Here is a 25,083-nt window from a genome sequence, read left to right on the forward strand (position 1 = left end):
GCGAACTATCTGGGATTTTTTTGTACCTGATATCCCTCCCTAATTGTGTTGGCAAAGTCTGATGACCCAATGTGTCAGCATTTCCCAAATAAACAAAGGGCAGGAGACGGGGCTGGCTGCCAGCTGCACGGTGGGGAGGATCTCCTGGCAAGGAAGGCCACCCCAGGGTGGAAGAGGAAGTGGTGTCACATCCAACCAGTCTCCCAGGAGCACCATGGCATGGTGCCCAGGAGTTGGGGAGCAGATCTGTGAACACGGGACTAGAAGTTGGCCCTACATGTGCTTTGTGAGACACAGGAAGTGGGAGAAAGATTGACTCACTCATTCATTCATTCTTCTATTGGGTACTCAGTGCCCCATATACACAGTTAGACCTGGGGCTTCAGGGAAAGGAGGAACATGAACCCACTCCACACAGCCCCTGCCTTCAAGGATCTTGCCTTCTGGGCTGTAGAGACAAACCCTCCCTTCAGCACGTTATTGCAGGCCAGCCCTCCGGCTCAACCTTCACACAAAGATGAATGCACACTCAGTCCCTCCACAGGAGGCGGGCAGGGATTAGCGGTGTGGGAGAAACAGGAGCTCTGGGAACCTGGAGGCAGGAGAACCTCCAGGAATGGCCACAGGTTCTAGAACTACACATGCTTAGAAAAGCACTTCGTACATAGTTTATGTTATGAGTTCTTTTACATTTCATGAATAATATTATTACAATATTATTATTTTAGCCACTCTCCCTTCTTCCCCACTATGTGGACTTTTAAAATGCAAGAACCTTGCATTAGGAATTGTACCTACTCTCATCCTCGGGTATTAGCAGAGTCCCTGGCACATACTAAGTTCTCAGACAGTGTTAGTCCATTGATTGAAGGCATCCTGAAGAGGGTGGGTTATAGGCTGGACTCTGCAGGATGGATAGGATCTGGGGATACAGAGGCATAGAGGAGGCATTTGAGGAAGGGACACCATCACAGGCATGTGTGCTTCTCGAGACAATCATTCATGCACAGAGAAGTTTACTTCACCATGAGAGAGTTAACTGATTTTAAGCTGAGACACAAGGGCTGCCCCATAGGTACATGGAGTGATGAACAGTCCAGGCTTGAGGGTGATGGGAGTGAGGGAGAGAACATGACATCCTTAGCCTTTGCTATGCCCATGATGAGGTTCTCAGTGTGAAGAGCCTTGAGGGGAGGAGGCACTGGAGGCTGGGTAGAAAGGAAGGGGCAGCCAGGGTATGTGCAGTGGGGTGGTGGCTTGGGCCGCAGTTGGGAGAATTATGGAGGAGAGAGACTGCCTTTTCCAACCTTGCTGCGTGCTTGTGAACTTCAAGTAACATCCTCCTTCAGTTGTGACCAACAGGTAGGTCACCAAACAAGATGCCCTCTGAGTGCTCCCTGGCTCTGTGTCCTGTAACTGGTATGTTGCTTTCCCCCTGCCCAGGTGATGGTGTGGATCCATGGAGGGGGGCTGATGGTGGGCGCAGCATCAACCTATGATGGGCGGGTCCTCGCTGCCCATGAAAACGTGGTGGTGGTGACCATTCAGCACCGCCTGGGCATCTGGGGATTCTTTAGGTAAGAAATTGGACTCTCCTCACTGCACTTTTGGCACCCAACATGAGGCTTCTAGGACCCAGCTCTGGTCATGTCAGCCCTCAGGGGACCTTACCTAGGTTCCTCATTGTAGCATACAAGCACTTTCATAATTGGACACTGCCTACCCTCTCACTCCCCAGCCACACTCTTCCACTTGCCTCTGAGCTTTTGTATGAGGTGTTCCCTCTGCTTGGAATGCTTACTCTACCTAAAGAACTCCTTTTCATCCTGCAAGACCCAGCCCCCAGTTACCTCCACTGAAAGACTCATCTCCCTTTCATCTGTGCTGCTCCCACACGTTGCATTTCTCTGTCATGGCAGCTAGCAGGCAGCCCAGCTGTTGAAGGTTGACACATCTGACTTGTCATGGAAAGGAGGGAAGGGTCAGAGTCATAGAGGGAGCTCAGGGCATGTTGAGGGTGAGGGAATGGGAGCTGCAAAAGGTGGGGTGTGGGAGCATCTGACCCCTTCCTGGAGGAGTGTTGGGGCCCACTCACCCCATTTTCTGCTTGAAATCTGGCAAGTGTGGGAAGCAAGGATGGAGTCCTCCTCATCGGGTCTCCATGGGGACAGGAGTCAGATCTCCTTCAAGGTGCCATTACTATGAACCTTTTCTTAGTGTGGCCATCGCAGCACCCCAATCCCGAGTGAGTGATGCGAGGGCTATGGGAAGGATTCCACTCACTGATGAGACGGCCTAGGGAGATGGAGGATGCGTTGTGGTCTACCCATCAACAAGGCATCCCAGGCCAGTCTTGGCTGTATCACCTTCATCCCTTTCAGCCACAGCCTGTGACTCTGCTCTCCATTACAGTAAAGCTGCTTCATGATCTCTCTCCACTTCCTCCCCTCCGCGTGTCTCCTCCACCCGTGCCAGTCAGGTTTCTTCCTGAGCACGCCACTCGGCTGGTCTCATCACGGTCATCAATGACCTCTCCCTGCTCTCCGCCGAAGCTCTCAGGACCTCCCAGCAGCAGCCAATGGCCGCTCAGCTTCTGTGACATGCTTCCTTCCCAGCCCCTTTCCTGGTCCCCCCTCCTCCCTGTCCACAGGCCTCTCTTGTCTCCCTCTCCCTCCCTACTAATTCCCAGTGATCCCAAGGAGCAGCCCAGAGCCCCTGTTTCCAGCCCACCTCACCTTTCAAGCCTGCTGGCGTCACTCACTGCCTCCTCCCTGCCCCTGGCTGTCTAAAGGGCGCCGCACTCTTCCCAGGGACAAGCTGAATCCTTGACTCCCACTGCCCCTCCCCAACAGAGACCCCCTTCTCCACCCACTGCACCTCCACTCAGCTGCTGCTGCCGCATCCTCCCGTGGGCTCAGGAGAAGGCCTTGTGGGCAGCCTGGACTCTCTCTTTTCTCACAACCCTCTTGGCTCCACATTTGCACCTTCTCCCTGGCTCCTAAAGCAGCCAAAGCTCTCTGTCTCTCACCTTGATTATGATCTTAACACTTACTTTCAGATCTCTGCCGCTTTTATCCTGAGGATGAATCACACAGTACCGAGAGCAATCACTTAACACATGAATTGAATCATGCGATGCCTCTGCACAAAACCCTGCAGAGGCTTCCCGTGTTCCTTACCATGATAGCCGAAGTTCTTGCCAGGCCCCAGGGCTTTCCCTAGCTGCACCTCCTGACTCACACTTTCTTTCACTGGGCCCCAGGGCCTTTGCACTTGCTTTTTCTTCTGCCTGGAATTCCTTTCTTTGGGTATTTGCAAGGCTCATGTGCTCATTGTGCTTGTTTTATGAAGGTCTTTACCTCCAAGACTTCAAATGCCACTGCCTCCAAAAGGCCTTCACTGGTTGTGATCTGAAATGGCACCCCCGTCCCACCCCTGTTTTTTCCTTACTCCATTTTATTTTCCTCAATGCTCTTTCACTACCTGACATCATTATATTCTCTTTATATATCTGTTTATCTGCTTGTGATCTGTAGTGGGAGCTCAGTGTCATCACAGGTTTTGCCCTTTTTGCTCTCAGACGTGTTGTAGCTCATAGGACAGTGTCAGGCATACAGTAGATGCTCAGTAAACAGTTGCCAGTTGAATGAATGTAGAACCATACATTACAAATGTAGCAAGGCAAGGCAGGGTCTCAGAGATGCTGAAACCCAGTCTTATTCTTTTTTTTTTTTTTATACTTTAAGTTCTAGGGTACATGTGCACAACCTGCAGCTTTGTTACATATGTATACATGTGCCATATTGGGGTGCTGCAGCTGATGCTGGTCATTTATATTAGGTATATCTCCTAATGCTATCCCTCCCCGCTTCCCCACCCCATGACAGGCCGTGGTGTGTGATGTTCCCCACCCTGTGTCCAAGTGTTCTCATTGTTCAATTCCCACCTATGAGTGAGAACATGCGGTGTTTGGTTTTCTGTCCTTGCTATAGTTTGCTGAGAATGATGGTTTCCAGCTTCATCCATGTTCCTACAAAGGACATGAACTCATCCTTTTTTATGGGTGCATAGTATTCCATGGTGTATATGTGCCACACTTTCTTAATCCAGTCTATCATTGATGGACATTTGGGTTGGTTCCAAGTCTTTGCTATTGTGAATAGTGCTGCAATAAACATATGTGTGCATGTGTCTTTATAGCAGCATATTTTATAATCCTTTGGGTATATACCCAGTAATGGGATGAAGCCCAGCCTTATTCTTTTTTTTTTTTTTTTTTTTTTTTGAGATAGAGTCTCATTCTGTTGCCCAGGCTAGAGTGCAGTGGCGCAATCTCGGCTCACTGCAAGCTCTGCCTCCCAGGTTCATGCCACTCTCCTGCCTCAGCCTCCTGAGTAGCTGGGACCTACAAGCGCCCACCACCACACCCGGCTAATTTTTTGTGTTTTTAGTAGAGATGGGGTTTCACCGTGTTAGCCAGGATGGTCTCGATCTCCTGACCTCATGATCCACCCACCTTGGCGCTTGTTGAGAGCCGCCAGCCGCATCTGTTGTCCTGAAGGTCCTGCCGTGACATCTTTGCTCCCCACTCTCAACCTGTTCTCTTCCTCACAGCACAGGAGATGAACACAGCCGGGGGAATTGGGGTCACCTGGACCAGCTGGCTGCCCTGCACTGGGTCCAGGACAACATTGCCAGCTTCGGAGGAAACCCAGGCTCTGTGACCATCTTTGGAGAGTCATCGGGAGCAGAAAGTGTTTCTGTTCTTGTGAGTGTTCCTTGCACCGGGCCCAACCCCACTGTTGATGTGATGCTGATGAGACTGCTTGGACACCTGTCAATCCAGCTATGCCCACCTCTGCTTACAATACCTGGATTCAGGACTGACCCTACTCACTGTCCCACATCAGGAAAGCTAAAGACCAAGCTCTTCTTGGCCCCCAGGAAGCTTAAGGCTCAGCTTAGTGTCCCGGGGCCATATGAATCTCCAGTTGCAGCCTGCAATGGTGGCATTCCTCTCTTCTAGCTTGGTTGAGCTCTCTCTCTGTCTCTCTCTCTCTTCCACTCATTTTAATATGAGGATTCACTTCCCTTGTCTTGGGAAGTAGGGATAGGCATAAATTATGAGTAAGGGCAGGCAAAGACAACAGGTGGGCGGAGGTATTGTTTGGCTCAAAGCCACATCTACATGTGGAGGGGACGTGGACACTGAGCAGACTGAGGATTCCTCTGGGGTGGTCTGATGGCTGGTTCATGCCCAAGAAGGAGGCAACAGCCTCTGCAACTGAGAGGCCAGGTGAGCTAGGGCGGGCAGGCAAGAGGAAGGAGGGATGGATCCGGGGATAAGGAGGGATGGGGCAGGGGTTGTGGGACACAGACACAACCTGGGGGTGTGAGGAGTCCTGCTGGGGTGGGGGATTGGGTGCAGGAGACACTGGGGGAGCTGGGATCAAAAACCAGATGAGTAGAGTCAGGAGCTGTAGGAAGCCTTCCACCTGCCTGGAGGTGGGCAAAGGGTCAGCCCACTACTGGAGTCTTCAATCCTGTGTTGGTTTTGTAGTTGAATACGCAGAGGAAAACATTTTTATACTTTTTAAAATAGAGAAAAAGGAAAAATACAGGTAAGCCCAAGGAAGACAAAAGCCATCTACAATCCCACAACACAGGGATAGTCACTGTGCTCAGTTTGACATGGATTTTTCTAGTCTTCTTTTCCATGACTTTATAGCTATCTGTCCATCCATCTATCCATCCATCTACCTATCAATAGATCTATGATCTATTATCAATCTTTGTCTTTTTTATTTATGAAAGTACTTTCCTGAATATTATAATACAAAACAAATACTTTACTAAATATTAAATGTCTTCCCTAATAGTATATTTTACAGTTGCACAGTATTCCACGATAAGAATGAAAAATCATTTATTTGCCCAATCTCATAATGTTGGACCCTTGGGTTATGTCCAGTGTTTACCACTGTAAACAGCAGAGGCATCCTTAGAAATCTTTGTGTGCCTCCAGTATCGTTTTTTAGGATAAGCCCTGAGTAATGGAGATGCTGAATCGAAAGTTGTGGCTAGGACATTCTAAGCTGCCTTTCCAATACCTTTGTTGGTTAGGCTCGGCTGCCACACACCTCCTGTTATGTCCCTGCCCTGTACCCTGTCCCGATCCCACTTTGGGAGGTTCTCTTGGGTGGGAGGTTCTCTTGGGTGGGAGGTTCTCTTGGGTGGGAGGTGCTCTCGGGTGGGAGGTGAGCCTGGCAAGCAGGCCAAGTGAGTTGAGTGGCCATCGTGTCCACTGAGCCCAAGATCTCAGGGGAATGGGCCAGGGCAGAGCTGGGGTGGATGTAGTCCAGAAGAGTGAGCGAGTAACTGGCCCCACCCCTGAACATGAACTCTCCTCCCCTCCATTCTGCTGCCAGATTTTCTCTCCATTGTCCAAGAATCTCTTCCACCGGGCCATTTCTGAGAGTGGTGTGGCCCTCACTCCTGCCCTGGTGGACGAGGGTGACATCAAGCCCCTGGCTAAGGTAAGTCTCCCGCTTGACGCCCCCACCCCTTTGGCTCTATGCTTCTGAATCCTCAGGGGTCGCTCTTGCTGTGGGTTCTAGCTGATGTTCTCCTAGAACCACTGAAGCCCTACCAGTAGCTGAGCAGGAAGTGCCAGGAGACACCCAGCCTCTCAGTTGCACAGCCGGGCAAACTGACACAGGGCTTGGAAGGGATTTTCCAAGGGCAGCAGATGATCAGGTCAGAGCTGAGACTCCAGCTCATGGGCCTAGAGAGCCAGTACAGTGCCCTGTCTGTGACCATACTCTTCCTATGTGCCAGGGCCTGGTGCCATGTTGGGCAGTGATGGTGTCTTATGTCTCTCAGGGTCTGAGTTCTGTGGACCCACTTCTGGGCTGTAGGCCTGAAGCGGTTCCACACTGAGCACCTGATAACCAGGGTTGGTTCCTGGAGAATTCACTCATTGATTCATTTGTTCACACAACAAAACTAGGTGAGTAAGCGAAGGCAAAAAGAAGAGATGTGCAGAGGTCATTTTTGGCTCAAAGCCAGATGTCCGTGTGGAAGGGACATGGATACTACATGGTCCTATGTGGCTCTGCATTCTAGCCAGATACCTAACACCCTCTCCAAGCTTCTGCTATAATGTAGGAAATAGATGAATAGCTACAGAATCACACAACTGGAAAGTGTCACCTATGACAAGAGCAGTGAAGGTGAGGTACTTGCTGCCACAGCAGAATCTAAAGAAAGCATTGAGTCCTGAGGCTGGAAGAGGTTACCAGGGAAGGCTTGCTGGAAAAGTGACCAATGAGTCAGGAGCAAGGAACGTCCAGGGAGTGGGAGCAGCACGTGCACGTGTCCTGTGGCAGAAGGACGCATCCCAATCACGAGGGAGAGAGAGAGACAGGGCCGACGCGGCCAGAGCAGGGAGAGCAGGGGGAGCGTGGCGAGTACTGAGAGCGGGGACTTTGGGAGGGGTCACCCTGCACAGGACCCTGGCAAGGATTGTGTCATCATCTGGAGAGTGGTTGGAAGCCAAAGGAAGAGGTGATCCATAGGAATCCAGACCTAGGCTGAGGATTGCCCACTGGAGCCAGTGGCGTGGAGGAATTTTGTAGCTTTGTGAGCTTGTTTGGGGAAAGCATTCAAACTTAAAGGGCTGGTACATTGGAGGAGAGAAAATGGGGATGCCAAGAATTTTTAGAATTTTTGAGAATATTTTTAGAATTCATTGGTTATAAGCAACAGTTGCCCATTGACCAGACTTAAGTCAAGAAGGAGGATTGGCTAAGTGTGGTGGCTCATGCCTGTAATTTCTGAGAGTGATGTGGCCCTCACTCCTGTTCTGCTGGAGAAGGGGGACCTCAAGCCCCTGGCTGACGTAAGTCTCCCGCTGGACGCCCCCACCCCCTTGGCTCTGTGCTCCTGAATTCTCAGGGGTCATTCTTGCCATGGGTTCTAGGTGATGTTCTCCTAGAATCACTGAAGCGATTGGGAGGTAGAGGCGGAAGACTTGCTTGAGCCCAGGAGTTAGAGACCAGCCAGGGCAACAAAGTGAGATCCTGTCTCTACAAAAAGCAAAAAATTAAGCTGGGCATGGTTGGTGTAAGACTGGGTCCATCTACATGGGAGGCTGAAGTGGGAGGATCACCTGAGCCCAGGAGGTCTACGCTGCAGTGAGCTGTGTTTGCACCACTGCACTCCAGCCTGGGCAACAAAGCAAGACCTTGTCCCAAAATCTTCTTTTTAAAAGGAGAATTTATTTTTTCAAGGAAATAGAGATCTGGGAGGATGGGCTTTGTGAAAAAACAGGAAGCAGAAATTACAAAATGGTGGGAATCCTAGACTCTCTTACTCTTGTTTTCTTTCTCTGTCTCTTTCTCTCTGTCGGTCTATCTTTCTCTCTCTCTCTCACCCTCTACTTCTCCCTGTCCTTGTTTATTTATTTGAGAAACACCCTGGTCATTGATTCTGTCCGAGATTCTGCACGGGGCTCTGGGGACATGTGCACTTGCCCTGGCTCCCCGACCATGGAGCCTGCCTGCTCTCCCTCTGCACCCTTTTTTCTGGCTGCACTTTGCTTCCAGTCTGCATGAGCACCCTATCTGCCCCTGAGCTTAAGAACTCTTCTTTGGTTCCAGAAAGTAGTCAGGCTGTCTCTTCTGTTGTGAAAAATGAGCGTTTTTACATTAGCAGCTTTCCACCCTGATTGCAGGTCACTTAGGAGAGAGGCTCACTGTTCCGTCTTTGTTTCGATGTCCCTAACTCTTAGAAAAGAAGGAAACCAGAGTGTGCTGGGCAGACTGACCCCAATGCCTAGGACAGGTAGAAGGGAGCCCCTCCCTCAGGAGGGCTTTTTAAATTTTTATATTTTCTACATTATTTTAAAGATGAAAAGAGGTTCTTGGTGTATTAATTGTTGTTACTCTGTGGCTTGACTTAGGACAAAGGTGCAGAGACCATCATCTATGGCCAAATCTGGATCTATGCCTGCATGGCCTTTGAGCTAAGGATGACTTTTTTTAATTGTATGAAATTCAAATTTCACTGCCCATAAAGGAAGTTTTCCTCGAACACAGTGACACGCATTCATTTACCTTGTGTCTCTGGCTGCGTTTCATGCCAACAGCAGTATTGAACTTGCAGCAGAGACCACGTGGCCCACAAAGCCTCAAATATTTACTATTTGGTCTTTGATGGGCACATTGCTGACCTTTGCCCTAAAGAGTCACGTTTGATTACTGCTTGGGACTCTAGTACACAAATGTGCAGGTGGAAACTCCTGGCTGTGCCACAGACACCTCACTCAGCTGAGAAACCTCGTCTATGTCTTGCAAGACACGACACCCTGTTTTTCTTTAGCACTCACCTTTAAGGCACATTCGCTGCCTTCTGAAGTGCCTCTGTGTGAATCATCTTATCTAGGCATCCTGCAATTCTGCACATGTTTATTGTGTGGGAGACATGGCACTCTCCCACGTGTATTAACTCATGAGGTAGGTGCAGTCATTATTCCCACCCATGGGTGGAGAAACCAAGGCCCAAATAAATCAGGTGGACTGCCTGTGGCCTAATGGCTGGTAAGTGGAGCAGACAGGATTTGAAAGCAGACAAGGAAATTTGGGATTCCATGCTCTCTACCCCTGCTCCACCTCGCCTTTCTTGACACATTCAGCTTGAGATGATTATGTCCATTTCAATGGAGATAAGGTAGCAGAGATGAGAGATTACATAATTGACCCATGTTACAATTGAGATTAGTAACAGAGGCAATGATCCTTGGGATCTGGAACCCACACCCATGGGTCTTCAGTATCTTCTGCTGCCCTCTGCCACTAGTACAAGTTGGGCTTGGGATAGAATGCTACTTTCCATGTTGATGGCGGGAAGGGACTTCGCTCTTGAACTCTGTTGTTGCCTGTGATCTTTGCAGCAAATTGCTAACACTGCTGGGTGTGAAACCACCACCTCAGCTGTCATGGTTCACTGCCTGCGACAGAAGACGGAAGAGGAGCTCTTGGAGACCACATTGAAAATGGTAGATTGCCTGTTCCCGTAGCCCAAACTCTGTAAACTTGGTCCCAGACTTCTTCATTTCAGCTGTCCTCTTGCCCTGGGAGAGTTACCTGGGACAATTTCTCAAGTCTCAGGAGTCTCAGTATCTGAATGGGGAATCCAATTTGTCCTTTTTTATTGAAAAATGACACAAATATTTTTAAAAAGTCCAAAAATAACATGATAAAAAATTGACCAAATTTACTATTTGACCAAAGTTTAATATTTTGCCATTCTTGTTTTCAGATGTATTTTTGAGAAACTAAACATTATATATTCCCATGGGACACCATCATCCTGAATTTGGGGGATGGAGCTATTAAGCTCAAAGATTTTCAGAAAGATGTCACAATTTATCTTGGTTGACTTAGAAACTGTCTGTATTAGACCTGGTGGTGGTCCAGTTTTCTAGATTTTCTGAGACTGACTCAGTTGTCATCCTAGGATAGTCATTCGTCCACTCAATCAGTAATCCATCTACAATGAACTTCTTATCCATCTATGTGTTTGCTAATTCATCCAATTCACTGATATCTTTTTATCACTCTAATATCAATATGTTCATAACTTTTTATTTATCTATTTTCAATCAATCCACCATTCATGCATTATCCAGCCACCATATATCTTAACTCTATCACCCATTCCTCCAAAACCAACAATCCAGTTATCACCTATCTGTTAGTTTTCACCCATCTATTCATGTATCCATCCAATTCAACTGCACTCCAGCTATTGGCGAAGCCATCCATCCCTCCATTTATCCACCCATCCATCCATGCTAAGTATGTAGGGGTGGGTGTTAGAGGTAGTGAAACAGGCATGAAGTGGACATAGTCCCTACTCACAAGGAACTATCCAAAGACAAACACATTCATATACTTCGCAGGTTGAGTATAGTGGCAGCACAGAGGGGAAGCATTCATTGTAGTCATGAGGGATGCTTCACAGAGAAGGTGGAGGAGCCAAATTTGAGACCAGACAGGGGACTTTGGGAGTTCATGCCCTTAACCCTGACTCCACCTTATCTTTCTTGAGAAATTCAGCTTTGAGGTCATTGTAATAGATCTCATTTTAATAGAGGTAACAGAGACAGAGAAATTTTGTAATTGCCCCATGTCACAGTTCCAATTAGTCAGAAGCAACACTGTGGGACCCAGAACCCACACCTGTGGGTCTAGAATATCTTCTGCCATTCCTGCTGTCCTCACATATTAGGACTTGGTGACCTTTAGAATTGATAGACAGCCATGGCAGTCTGTCATCACAGGGAAGCCCAACAGGACAAACACCCAGATGACACAGCACCCAGGGCCATTGGGAACTATTGCTTTTGAGGGAGAAGGGTGTGAATTCCAAGCTAATGAGTAGCCTGATCCCTGGACTCTCTCCTTGGACCTGAGGCTACTCCTGGGTCCCAGGGTCGGCCTCTACCACTGGACTCTGCTTGTGTTTCCATGGGTTGAGTCCAATGTGGGGCTTAGGTCTTGGTTTAGGCTCTAAGTGACCAAAGTATTCACGGAATTAAAACACAACTGTTTTCTAATGCCTAGAAGGAGGCAAATATTCCAGCAATTCTGCATGTGGCATCAGAGGACCCAGCTTAAAAGGGAAGAGTTGAGTCTTTGGGAAAATCCAGCCCTAAGATCCTGGGACATCTTTCTGAGATTTTCTGAAGTCTTGTGGATGCACCTCCATGATTACATACTGCCTCCAGTACACACACATGCAGACACACAGACAAACACACACACGTAGACACACACACAGAGAAACACACACACAGAAACACACACAGACACACAGAGACACACACAAACACACACACAAACACACAGACACACAGAGAAGCACACAGAGACACAGACACACAGAGACACAGACACACAGAGACAAACACACGCACAGACACACACACAGAAGAAAAAACACACACACACACTCCTGGCTAGTGGAACGATAATCCTTAATGGAGAGACCTGCACTGGTTACTTCTTGTGAACAGATCAGACATGTGAGCTACACTGCAATGCTACAATCACTGCAATCTTCGTGAACACACACCAAAGAGAAGCATGGGGTAGGATGAGTTTCAGTGAGTTGTATGAGTCAGAGCTGTGTAATGGGAGATGAGAAAACTCCCCCAAGGTGCCTTGAACAGAAAAAGGAATGTGTGGGAATAGCATCCTCGTGCTAAGTGAAAAACTCAGGAGTTGAGGGCTTCAGGCATGGCTGGATCCAGATGCCTATAGGATGTTATTGAGAATCTACCATTCTCTATCCTTCAGCTTTGCACAACTCTGTGTTGACTTCACTCTTAGGCAGATATGTCTCCTGGGAAGGTTAAAGACAAAAACACTCTAGAGTTATATCCTATCTGCTTCGAAATCCTCTTTCTAAACAATTTCTACAAAAGTTCCGGGGTAACTCTACTGGATTGACATGGGTGTATGCCCATCCCTGAACTAATATCCGCGATCAGGGAGATGGAGCACCCAACGTCACATATAGATGCCTGAATTCATGAAGTCATAGGGGAAGAAAGAGTTCCCTAAAAAAGAATGGGGGTATTCTTCCCTGGGGAACAGAAAGGGGAGAGGGATGGGGGACAGGGCAGGCTTCAAAATCAGGTGTCCTATCCAGAGCTCTACCAACCCTGGCTAAGAGTCCCCAGCCCATCTTTCCCGTGCCAGTGCCCACTCCTCCATTACATGCCTTCACCCTGTGCTCAGGCCCAGCAGAGCCAGAGTCCTGCCCACTTCCTCTGGGCCCAGCCAGCTTGGCACCAGGAGGGAGAACCTGACACCTCTGTTGCCTGCTCACCCAGCTCAGTGTTCTCCTGGGAAGCCTCTCACCCACATCCTCTGCCTTTGTCTTCACAGAATTTCTTAACTCTGGACTTACATGGAGACCCCAGAAAGGTAAGGACCTTTTGTTTCTTGATTACAGGTTTTGAGTCTTAGCACCTTTAAGCTCCAATTAACTAGGAGTGAAAGAATCCTCTCTCAGGTAATTATAGTAACTCATGTGTGCTTGATGTGGAGGCCCAGAGACGAGCAGTGACTCATCTGGGTAACACAACCAGGAAGACTAGTGGCTGGCCTGGAACCCATTTTCCTGACTCCCAGTCCAGTGCTCCCAGGCATCACCTCTGTGTGCCTTGGGCTCTGCCCATTCTCCTTCTTTTTTACATTTTCCACTCCCCAAAATGGCACTATGAGAGGAGGCTGAACCAGAACCTTCCATTCTCAGGAGGCAGAGATAACAGGGATGATTAGGCATGGAGAGGGGAAACCTAAATCTCAGTCCAAGAACATTTGTCTCCTCCCAGCACACAGGAAACTCCAACTGTATCCTCCTGATCGCCTCACCCCCACCCCCACCTCCCAATGGGTTGACAGTTTCTGGTGACATCACCTCTGCAGCATCTTACAATCCTGTCCTCTCTGCTGCATTCCTGGAGGTTACAGCACTCTCCTAAATGGTCATGGGCAGAGTACGTGAGATTCATTCAGCAAAGACTTAATAAGCACTTCCTATGTGCCAGGACTTGTTTAGGAGCTGGTGATGTAGGAGTAAAACAAGAAAGACTCCCTGCCCTCCTGGGACCTTCCATTACAGTGCAGGGGGATTGAAATAACAAAGCAAATCAAGTATGTATTCCGTTTGATGGTGTGCAGCATTAGGGGACAGAGTTTGCGGGTGGTTTCAATTTAAGTAGCAGGATCAGGGAATGGCTCAATGAGAAGGTGGCATTTGAGCCAAGCTCTGGAGGAGGCAAGAAGACAGCTGTCAGGAAACCTGGAGAAGCCTATTCCAGGCAGAGGGAATAGCCACTGCAAAGACCCTGACGGATGTGGCAGGTCGAGCTGGAGAGGACTGAGAGTGGGGACAGACTGGCTTGAGGCTAAAAAGATAATGGGAAGTGGGAGAGGGATCATTTAAAGTAGTTGAATTTGGATTGAGAGCAAGATGGGAAGCTTTTGGAGGTTTTGAACAGAGGAGTCACATGATCTTAGATTTCACAAAGGTCTCTGCCCCTGGTGTTCAAATAGACTGTAGGAAATGGGCAGAGTGGATGCAGTTGACCAGCTGGGAGGCCACTGTATTGCCATAATCCAGGCAAGGGCTCCTGGCTGCTTAGGGCTGTAGTAGTGGGGATGGGAGGAATGGTTGGAGTCTGGATATTTTTGAAGGAATAGCTGAGAGGATTCGCTGATGGACAGGATGCAAGGGGTAAGAAAGGGGGAGGAGTGGAGGATGCCCTGAGTTTTCTGACACAAGCATGGTCATGCTCACACAGGACAGCCACTTGAAAACTCTGGGTGAACAGCAATCACTTGTCATTGTTGCTGATGGCAGTTTTCCCTCTTGGCCACCACCCAACCAGGGCAATCTTTTCTCTCTCCTCAACTTTTATTCTCTTCTACTTCACATCCTCTCCCCAATTCCATGTCTCATGGTGCAGCCAGACTGGCCTTCCTTAACAGAGTTAGATCAAGTCACCCCCACTTCTTAAAAGCCTGACATTCCTTATGAGACAAATCCCCTTACCTCCATGGAGTTAGTCCTTCAAAACACACCTGCGTGCACACTGTGTGCCAGACTGTGCAGAAGGTAGGCTCTGTACCTGTCCCTCCCTCTAGACCCTGCCCCATGGCATTTCTCCAAGCCCAGAATTCTTGGGTGTTTCTGGAATTTACCCTGCGTAGTGACATCTGTGTCCTTTTGCTCATGCCGTTCCTGCTCTTTAGAAATTCTCACTCCTTTCCTCACCTGTCAATACCATTCACTGCCCAGAGCCCACTGCAGGTGGACAGCACCTCCTCCACGTAGCCTGCCCTGCATCTTCCTTCCAGAGGGGCTGCTCCTCTTGCTGGCCTCCCACAGCAGCCCTGACTGAACTGCACAGCCTCTCAAGGCACCTAGACTTGCACTCCAATCCTGTTCCGTATTGTCAGCCATATTGGATTAGGATCTGCGCCTTGTCCAGCTGGGTCTGGTCCACTTTTCAGAACATCTCCCCCAGGCAGCCCAAACTAGCTTGTCATTCATTGGCTTTTGTAGAGCAGATCAAAGGTCCTGGAAGCCATAGGGTCTCAAAAAGACTAGGAATTTTCCAGTTCCATCTGATATCCAGGAGGGAAATACAGCCCATAGGGCATAGAGCTGGGAAGGTGGCACAGAGTCCTGATGTCTATGAGAGGGACCCACAGCAACCTTGCTAACAAGTAATACCTAACAGTTATTCAGCCCTTCCAGACACCAGGGGATGTACTAAGTATTTTGCATGTATTCAGCCATTTAATCCTCACAATAACTCACCTCTTAGATGTGAAAAATGAGGCCCAAGCAGGTGAAACTCCCAGCCAGTAAGTAGCAGAGCCAGGCTTCAGATCCAGTTAATCTGGTTTCAAAGTCCATACTCTGTTTTAATCACCACTGTGACTAAATACGAAATATAACCGTACCCAGAACCAGCTGCCCTGATGACAACACATGAGTCAGGCTCTCTCTAATCTGTGACCATAAAAAAATTATTCATCAAAGGTAAAACCTAAAATTAGGACATGGATCAATATACTGTAAGTTCATCACTGATTCTTTTATTCACGATTTTCTCTCTAATACGGAATCAAGTCCTAGTCTAGGCTCCTTGAGTGATGAGGGTTCAGTGCTTCCTCAAAGCCACCAATGGATCAACAACAGCTCTTGTTGAAATACAGATAGATAGCATAATCTCTTCCTCATTAATCATGGATTCTGCGTTTATGAATTCACCTGCTTCCTAAAATGTCCTTATAACCCCCAAATCGATACTGGTGGCACTTTCATGGTCACACACAGGCCGGCACGGAGAAAGGGAAGCTGGATTTGCATGGTGGGCACTTTCCATCTGAGATCCAGCGAGGCAACCTTGTCTTCTTGTTTCATCTCTCATGCTAACATGTGTCCTCTTCGTGGTCTATTTAGTGCCATGTGTTCTGCATTTTTGTGCTTTCGTGGTGATGTCACTGTTTAGAGTGGCCCCAAGAGTAGCGCTGCAGTCTGGCATTCCTGAGCTAAGCAGGCTGTGCTGTGCCTTACCGGGAAGGCACCTGTGTGAGACAAGCTTGGGTAGTACTGCTGGTCATGCATTTGCTGTTGAGAAATCAACAAAACTGCACATCCAGGAAAAGGAGGAGGAAATTGGCCAATTCATACATGAGACTGTGATGGGAAGTGCTAAAGTAACACCTACTGTGTGTGATGGAGCTGTGGAAAGATGGAAAAGCAACTACATTGGGAGATTCATGAGATGGTGAAGGACTTTTTAAAAAGCAGGGTGGACAGCACTGTTGTGAGATTGAAAACTAAGGACATTTGCAGTCATGTTCCCCATGGTCACAAAAATGGGAAGGCCTTTCCAGCTGGTGTTTTATTAAAAATAATCCTACTTATAATTAATTCTTTGTAAGACTTATGTATTATATAAAGTGTCTTTCAACAGAAACCCACACATAAAAGAAGGTTGATGAAAATGTTGTGGCCAGAGGTTTGCAAGGACCTAACTCAGTATTTCCCCTTTGAGTGATGACTCTGTATTCCCTAATTCAGCACTCATGGGAGCTTTATCGGAAGCAACTGCCGCAACTACCGAAAATCAACTGCGGACAAAGAGAGGGAAATGCATGTACTTCAAATTGAAATATATAAACATGTAATTTTATATAGATAATACATGTATTTCAATCTGAGCGAAGATTTCTTCCTCTCTTAATCACCTGACCAGTGTCAGCCTCTGCCTGAGGTTCTACCCCTGAGTGACACACCTACCCCACTTAGGACCCTGAGTGTGTGTAGCCATGGCCCAAAGTCACGCCAGTCTAGGGTGCTGGTCTCACCCTCAGACAGGCAGAGTTGGAGACATGGTTGTGACCTGGGGTGGGAATCACAGGCGCTGTGCTGCTCTCTCCCCCAGAGTTACCCCCACACGCCCACGGTGATTGATGGAGTGGTGCTGCCAAAAACACCCGAGGAGCTTCAAGCTGAAGGGAAGTTCCACACTGTCCCCTACATCGTCGGATTTAACAGGAAGGAGTTTGGCTGGTTTCTTCCAACGGTGAGAAGGTGCAGGCCTCTTGTAGGGACTCACCCACCCCCATCAGCCCTCCCTTCTCTGGTCCCAAGAGTGCTTCCCTCTCCAAGCACCGCTCTGAGTCCTGGGCAGCTGTTCCCTTCAGCAGGAGTTAACATTTCCATGGAAACCTTCTCCAGGAGGGCACATTTGTCACCGGGATATCAGGGCCCTGGGATCCCCTCTCCTCAGACTCTCTGATTGCCTTCCTATTGAAGAATCCTGAAGTGTCTGTGCTGGGAGGGCCAGTAGAGAAAATAACTGTGCAGATGGGAAAACTGAGGGGGCCTAGGAGGGGAAAGGAGTTGAGGAGTCCGGAGAGGCAGTCGGGGGCTTCCTGGCTTCCCACTTTGGGCTGGGTATGCATAGTTCCCCCATAAATCACTCATGCTCTTCATCACCTCATTGAAAAGATCCAAAAAAAGTGGCTTCTTTTGATTTACCATTGACTTCTAGGGAACAGCAGACAGCAGGGTCTACTTGAGGGATGATGGTCAGAGGAGGGAGAGGATGGAAAAGTTACCTAATCAGGTGCTATGCTCAATACCTGGTGATAAAATGATCCATACAGCAAGTTCCAGAGATACAATTTACCCATGTAACAAACCTGCACATGTACCCCCAAACCTAAAACAAAAGCTGGGAAGAAAAAAGTGGAAGAAATAAAGATTGACTTCTGAAAGTGAAAGTGTTTCTCCTTCCAGTCAAGGACACACAAAGCTCATCATGATTAAAGCAGTAGGACAGAATTTATTCAGTAACACAATTGGACTGAGGAAAGAAGAGTCCAGTATGGATTGAACTCAAATCCCCGAAACTAACCCCTAGCGCTGTTTCAAAGGCTGAGCTTGCAAAGGGAAAGACACTGTGGGCTGTGGAGAGAGGTTTGGTCCATGTGGCTAGACCACCTGGATGTCTTCAACCTGGCTCACCTGGGGCAGAAACAAACTCCTCTTATCTTCAGGACTGGAAGCCATGCGTTAGACTGCAGGAAGAATCCACTGAACTTAGGCTCTACTCTCCACAGGGACCGGGAAGATCAGGAGTGAGCTCCCTGAATGTTTGCATTGCAAAGAGAAGGCTCTCAGGTCCTCAAGGAAATGGGGTTGTGTGGTAGATTCACATCCTAAAGGGCAGAGAAAGTGTTTATCAGTGCAGGCTTCTAAAGTAACTGCTCTAGTTGGGTTCAGGGGCCTGTCTGCTTCTCTCTAGGTTTTGGCTGGAGCAGAGTAAATTGTCCTGGTAAGGTTGAGCCTTCCCAGGCAGGTATGTTGAGGATACTGGGGTCATTCTAGGGGCACAGCCTTAAGCTGCTAGAAGCAATGCTGGAGTTTGGTCAAGTCTCTGAGTGCAGAGGTTTGGGCAGAGTTGTTTTGTAAGAAGAGATATGAAGTTTGCCCCTCAGAAGGATTTCAGAGGTTATACCAAAGACCAAAGCCATGAAGGCAGGATCTAAGGTTTTCAGTGTCATCTGTGACAGGTTGGGGGTACTTGGGAGGTCTACATCCTCTTCCCCAAAGCCCTCTATTCCACACTGGTCTGGCAGACACCTTCCCTTGCAGTGTCACTGACCACTGTAGGGATGCCAGCCTGACACACACACAAAACACACACACACACAAAACACACACACACACACACACACACACATACTGCAAAACACTGTCACAGCTTCTCCACATTTTTTTTTTTTTTTGTAATCTTTGCAATGCTTGATTTTCTGGAAATAAGCCCATTTGATTCATTGATTTTGCCCATTTCAGTAAAAACCCATGCCCTTGAAAGCTCAAAAAATTAGAGGACTTTCAGTCTGCATTGGTTTGGGTGGTTGGTCAGTTTGTTTCTTCTTGTTAATTCCCAATGATTCATAAATGCTTAACTTTTTTTTTAACAGTTGATGAGCTATCCACTCTCCGAAGGGAAACTGGACCAGAAGACAGCCATGTCACTCTTGTGGAAGTCCTACCCCTTGGTTGTAAGAGTCTAGGAATCATGGGAATTGGCTAGGACCCACAGAGGGACAAGGATTGCCCAAATTATAGAGCAATTAAATGGCAGAATGAAGACTGGGGCCTCAGGGTTTCTCCCATCTTTCCACCGTTCCCACTTCACTTTCCACCCTAGTGGGGAGTTGCACAGGGCTTGTGGGGTTTATCATTGAGGCAGCCCTTCCTGGTGGGCTGGAGAAGCTACATGGCTCACCAGGGGGTGGTGGTCACTTTATTGATCTATTTTAGCACATTCCTAAGGAACTGATTCCAGAAGCCATTGAGAAGTACTTAGGAGGAACAGACGACCCTGTCAAAAAGAAAGACCTGTTCCTGGACTTAATGGGGGACGTGTTGTTCTGTGTCCCATCTGTGATTGTGGCCCGAAACCACAGAGGTGAGTCCTAGAGGTGGAACAGGGGAGGGATATGGACCCCACCAGCTTCTGTATCTGACTCACCTACCTCCCAGCATAGACAGGTGTGGAAACAGCCGAGGGTCAGGCCTCAAAGGCTGATTCCATATGGCATGGAGTGAGGTGCTGTCTTATTTTGGTTTATGCCAGTAGCAGACTGTGAGAAAAAAAATCCAGAGGCAAGTGGTTTTTTAAGGTGATGATCCCAGATAACAACAGTAGGGATGTGGGGAAGTGAGAGAGGAAAGAGATGGAATCCAATCCATGATACATTGCCAAGGGAGTATCCACTCTGGACAACTGGAGCTGGGAAACTCCTGGAAACATGGAAACATGGGATGCACTCCGGGGCATCCCATCTGTGTGGCAAGGGAGCCGGAGTATTTATCCATCAGCTTCCACTTGTCATTGGTTGAAGGCTCTTGCAAGGGGTTGTTTATTGCCTGTGACTTTGACCTGCTGCACGCAAGGGCAGGTTAGTCTCTTGTGACCAGACAAAGGCCTCAGGCCAGGAGCTACAGATGCTGGAGGTGGAAGTCAGGCTGGCATGCCCAGGAACAGGGGCTATGGGTGAGACACTGACAGCATCTGCTGCAAGGGCTCCATGCCTGGAGTTATCATGGGACATAGGGCTGCTGTAGGACAAATATTGAAAGATGAGTCTTGGAAGGTTTTTAAGGTCCAAGTTGGCTGCAAACAAGTTTGCTAAGTGTTGGAGCTGGGAAAAGAGTGGGAGCACTGCACAGGATCCAGAGGATTGTCCAGGACCAAGAAGGACAAAAGGAAGAGCTGTGGTGGGTGTGGGGGAGGTGGTTTGGAGAATGGCAATGTCTGAGGCTGGCTTTTGTCTGTCTCAGTGTGTGCAGGAACGTGCAAGCACAGGGCAAGGGTAGGGTCTATGCAGGACCTTCTACCACTGACCCAAGGCTGTGTGGGTGGGGCGTGAGGTTAGGGATGCATGGGTTCACCTCTAGAGGAATGTCCTTTCCTAAGTGCCAACTAGAGGAGGCTCACAGGACACTCCTTTTTTTTTCCAGCTCTCATTCGCCTAGTCTGCAAGCCAGGAAATGTCCTCTCTCTAACTATGCTTGAAGAATTTTTATATTTAGAATTTCATAAGCATGATAAAAACTAGCTAAAGCTAATCTAGCAGGTGCCCAGACACTCCTTTGCACAGGAAGGGGCAGGTGCTCATAACTCTCACTTCTTCACAGGGTTCTGATAAAACCCTATAACCAGGACCACTGGAGTTGAATCAGTTCTGTCTTAAACTTGGCTTTGCCCCATGCATTGCATCTGATCTACATATAGTGTTTCCATCTCCATATTCTGATGGTTTGAGCAATGCTGAACCTCTGTTTTTCATCTGATTTCCCATGACTTTGAGGTCAGGATTGTGGTTTTTTTTGTTTGTTTGTTTTGTTTGTTTTGTTTTGTTGCCAGGACTACACAGATCTTATCAACTTTCACTTATTATTGTGTCTCATTCTTTTTGATAAAAACAACATTTCTGAATATAAAGTTAATATGTTAAAGTTAATATGCAAAAGTTTCGAAAATATGGAAACACATAAAGAAGAAACTAGATATCACTCCTAATTCCCCCACCTGGAGGCAAGTGGTATAAATTTTTTTGTGCTTTCTTCTAAAGATTTTTCATGTCCTATATACTTTAAAAATCAATTTCATATTTTGTTTTTGTTCATAGAACACTGTGGTGTGAAGATTTTATGAATGTTGATACAAACTCATCAAAGCATTCCTTATTCCATGAAATGGCTTCATTAAATAGGCTTTAATATTTCTATCCTATTAGTTGTTTAGCCTGGTTGCTCATATTCTGATGCTACAATAACATTGAGCTCAGTCTAATGTTTATAAGTCTCTAACCACATGTCTAATAATTTTCTTCGGATTCTTTTTAGAAGTGAATAACTAGGCTGGACCATAGAAATATTTTTGAACTCTTGGCAAATAATGCAAATTTGCATTCCAGTGCATAAGAATGTGGATTTCTTAATTCCCTTTCTCATTTGGGATACTAAGATTAAAAGTTAATGCACCAATTTGCCCCACCAGAAAGAAGCACATCACCCTTTTTTCATTTGCATGTCTTTCATGACATGTCTTTCGTTGTCTCTGCTTCTCTTCTTGTGCCTATTTGTCCTTGCCCAAAACTGTGCCGTTCTTTCCTCTGAAGACTTGTGTTGTGACTATAGGAATTGTATGAATATCAACGGCTTTAGCCAAAAAGATTTTACAAATTACATTTTGGGCAGCATGCTGCCTATTATAAGTTCTCTCATTCACAGAGGCTCTTTCTGCTATAGTTGGCTCTGAGTTCCTCTGTTTGAATGGCAAAGGCAAGGTCAAACCCTCCTTTTAGCAAGTTTTGCTTGACCTTGAAGCAGCCATTTAACAGGTGGATTACAGAGCCACAGAAGGATGGCATCTTCCCAAGTGCTCTTCGTGCTGAGCCGAGGGTGCAGTGCAGGAGGCTGACAAAGATGAGTGAATAGATTATTCTTCATTCTCACACTGAAATGACATGTGTGGGTGGGGCATGAGGTTAGGGATGCATGAGCCCCCGTTGTTAAATCCTTTTGTGGCTGAATATTTAAGGATGTTAAGAAATTATGGCTGGAGGTGGTGGCTCATACCTATACTCTCAGCACTTTGGGAGACTGAGGTGAGAGATTGCGAGAGCCTAGGATTTCAAGATCAGCCTGGGCAACATAGTGAGACCTTTTCTCTACAAAAACAATTGTTTTAAAAAAGTGATGATAGTATATTACAAAATAACATATATAATATCATCCCAAGTTTATATACATAAAAGAGAAATATGCTAAAATAAAAAAGAAGGATTCTCTGTGGTAGAGTTATGAGTGATGTTTTAAATTTGATTTTTAAAATGGATTTTCAAAATGATTTTCAAATTATATGGGAGGTGGAAAATTCAAAGTGCTGAGGCACAGGGCCAGGCGGCCCACGAGGTAGCCCTGAAGGGGCAGCGATCTGTGGCTCCAATGAGCCAATCATTGGGAAACTGGCATCTTCTTGGGGCTGGGACAGGAGAGCTTTGTTGGTGGGAGACGAGGGGAAAGCAGAAGGAAAGAGGGCAGGGGAAAGGCAAGGTCACCCTTGCTCAGCCCCTTCTTTTCTCTGCCAGGACTTTACTGCCTTAACACCCTAACACTCCCAGGCCAGGCAGGCAGCAAGACACATGGGGACAGTGAGCTATAAAGCAGTGAATACCACAGATTCCTGAGACACAAGAGGCAGATTGTTCCCTCTCTGCATATGTTTGTATTTAAATAGCCTCATGTTCAGACAAGCAACTTGGATTTGCTTCAGTCTTCTCAGGATGGGTGAGAAAAACACTGGAAATGCTCAAAACGAGGCAGAACACACCTGTCAGGGTGGAGATGGCATCCAAGTGAATGAACGCGAGTCTGTTATCAATGAATTATATCCGGTGTAACCAGATGTAGAGAGATTGTCTTGTGTGAGAATGCACCAGCAGGAAAAGGGGTTGACGAGGCAGAGTCAGGGTCCCTGCACCGGCAGCTATTTTAAATGAATTGACCCAGGGTTTCCACATTCACTCATAAAACATTTGTTCATTGAACACATATTTGGCTCAAATTCCGCTTCCACCTCAGACAGCTATGCAGCCCGGAGCACATGACTGAGCTTTCCTGTGACACTGTTTCTCTACTGTGCTGACAGCCAGAGGTTTCCTGCAGAGCTGGAGATCTTGGTAGCCTCCAGGTGTCTGTCTGGCAACATGAACTGTGCATGAATCCTTGTCTTCTCAGATGCTGGAGCGCCAACCTACATGTATGAGTTTCAGTATCGTCCAAGCTTCTCATCAGACATGAAACCCAAGACGGTGATAGGAGACCATGGGGATGAGCTCTTCTCCGTCTTTGGGGCCCCATTTTTAAAAGGTAATGGCTCCTTCCTGTCTGTGAGCTAGGAGTTAGAGACTTGGGTTCCAGTCTCGGTGTGGTGGCCTTCAGCAATTTTGTCCTCTCCTGGTATTAGTTTCCTCATTCTGTATAACAGGGTTGAATGTCATTGGGTTGTCCGCCAGCTTCCTCCCACTCTAACACATGTGAGGGGGGATGTGTATTCATGTGCCCTCTGCACAGACACTCAGAATCCTGCTCTGTGACATCAACAAGACAGATGGTGGGGGGGGGGGGTGGTCTCCTGCAGGATTCACTATGACAGGGTTCAATGTCATTGGGTTGTCCCCCGGCTTCCTCCCGTTCTAACACACCTGAGGGAGGATGTGTATTCACGTACCCTCTGCCACAGACACTCAGAATCCTGGGCTGTGTCATCAACAAGATAGGCGGTGGGACACATGCGGGGCCCTGCTCTAGGTTGAGAAGCCACCAATCAATTTCCCTCTCCCAGGAGCGCTGAGAAAGTGAGTGAGGGTGAGGTTAGAATTGGTGTTAACCCTGAGTCAGGTCTAATGTGTGTCTGTTTGTCTTTCTGTCTGTCTCTAACAAAAACTCATAAACCTTTACATTTAATAATTGTTCATTTAGAATTCACAGGATGTATGAATTTGGAATAGGAGAAGAGACTATTTTTTATATGGTTTATAGTCAGCAAGATGGCCATCCCATAGGCTGGGAAGGTGCCTCTGGCCAAGCCCAGAAATGGGCTCATTGAAGGAGGGGTTGGGTAGGAGCTTTATGTGAACGGATTGGCTAAACATACCTGTTCAACAGGTTACAGGGGGAGCAATGGATATTCATGAAGACAGTCCTGACACATGTGTATTAAACAAACACGTATGTAACATGGCCCATGTTCACCTGGTGGTGGACACCTAATATTTAAATGTATTACAATTACGGCCTGTAAGTCCAAAGGTCTTCTCAGGACACGAAGCTCAGCAAGTGGGGAGCCTCTGTACACCGGCCAGGTCCAGTCCATGGTTGGTGATGTTCTTATCTGGAGAAAGTTACTGAAATCAGTCTCTTATGCAATCAAAGCCGTAGTTAAGTCTGGCGAGTCAGGGTTCTGTTTGTCTGCGTATCCCAGCTGCAGCCGTTGTTATTATTTTCATTTTGCTTAACTCCAGGCCAGTGCTGGTTTAGCTGCTAGAGAAAGAGAAGCACCTCGTGGCAGTGAGAACAAAGTGGACTCTTTAAGGGTAAAGATGTAGGCCTGAACCCTTGCCCGACGTGGCCTTAGGTCTCGTTTTTAATTTGGTGTCTTATTGCCACAAAGAGTGTGTTCTGTCAGAATGATGACCTTTATTTTATTGCTGATGCTGGTCCGGTGGTGTCTAAATCACAAAAGGGAGGGAGTATTATGAGGCGTGTCTGACCTCCTGTCCGTTCCCAGGCAGGAACAGAGTTGAAGGTTTTTCGAGGCTCCCCTTAGCCCAGAGAGGATGTGTTCAGTCAGTTGGGGGTGTTAGGATTTTATTTTTAGTTTACATTATAGAATATTTAAAAAAA

General features: G+C 47.4%; 1 protein-coding gene and 1 long non-coding RNA gene across 5 annotated transcripts in view; one reads left to right on the forward strand and one right to left on the reverse strand.

Annotated features, from left to right (window-relative positions):
• LOC100451021 (liver carboxylesterase 1-like) overlaps positions 1 to 25,083 on the forward strand; it is a 38,730-nt gene that overhangs the window by 12,381 nt on the left and 1,266 nt on the right. For 3 of the 4 annotated variants that reach the window (XM_054533933.1, XM_054533934.1, XM_054533936.1), the window contains 9 exons: positions 1,444 to 1,577; positions 4,615 to 4,768; positions 6,429 to 6,536; positions 9,953 to 10,057; positions 12,957 to 12,995; positions 17,036 to 17,176; positions 19,086 to 19,166; positions 19,429 to 19,576; positions 23,416 to 23,547. In XM_054533933.1, the coding sequence (XP_054389908.1) occupies positions 1,444 to 1,577; positions 4,615 to 4,768; positions 6,429 to 6,536; positions 9,953 to 10,057; positions 12,957 to 12,995; positions 17,036 to 17,176; positions 19,086 to 19,166; positions 19,429 to 19,576; positions 23,416 to 23,547 (1,042 nt within the window). The remainder of the gene's footprint in view (positions 1 to 1,443; positions 1,578 to 4,614; positions 4,769 to 6,428; positions 6,537 to 9,952; positions 10,058 to 12,956; positions 12,996 to 17,035; positions 17,177 to 19,085; positions 19,167 to 19,428; positions 19,577 to 23,415; positions 23,548 to 25,083) is intronic. The other variant, XM_054533935.1, reaches the window with a different exon arrangement.
• LOC129050805 (uncharacterized) lies at positions 17,922 to 23,747 on the reverse strand. Its single transcript, XR_008514611.1, has 2 exons — positions 23,009 to 23,747; positions 17,922 to 18,317 (listed from the first exon to the last, which is right to left on the reverse strand). It is a non-coding gene; the product is annotated as an uncharacterized LOC129050805 (long non-coding RNA).

This window comes from Pongo abelii, chromosome 18 (genome assembly GCF_028885655.2).
Source record: "Pongo abelii isolate AG06213 chromosome 18, NHGRI_mPonAbe1-v2.0_pri, whole genome shotgun sequence".
Lineage (NCBI taxonomy): Eukaryota > Metazoa > Chordata > Mammalia > Primates > Hominidae > Pongo > Pongo abelii.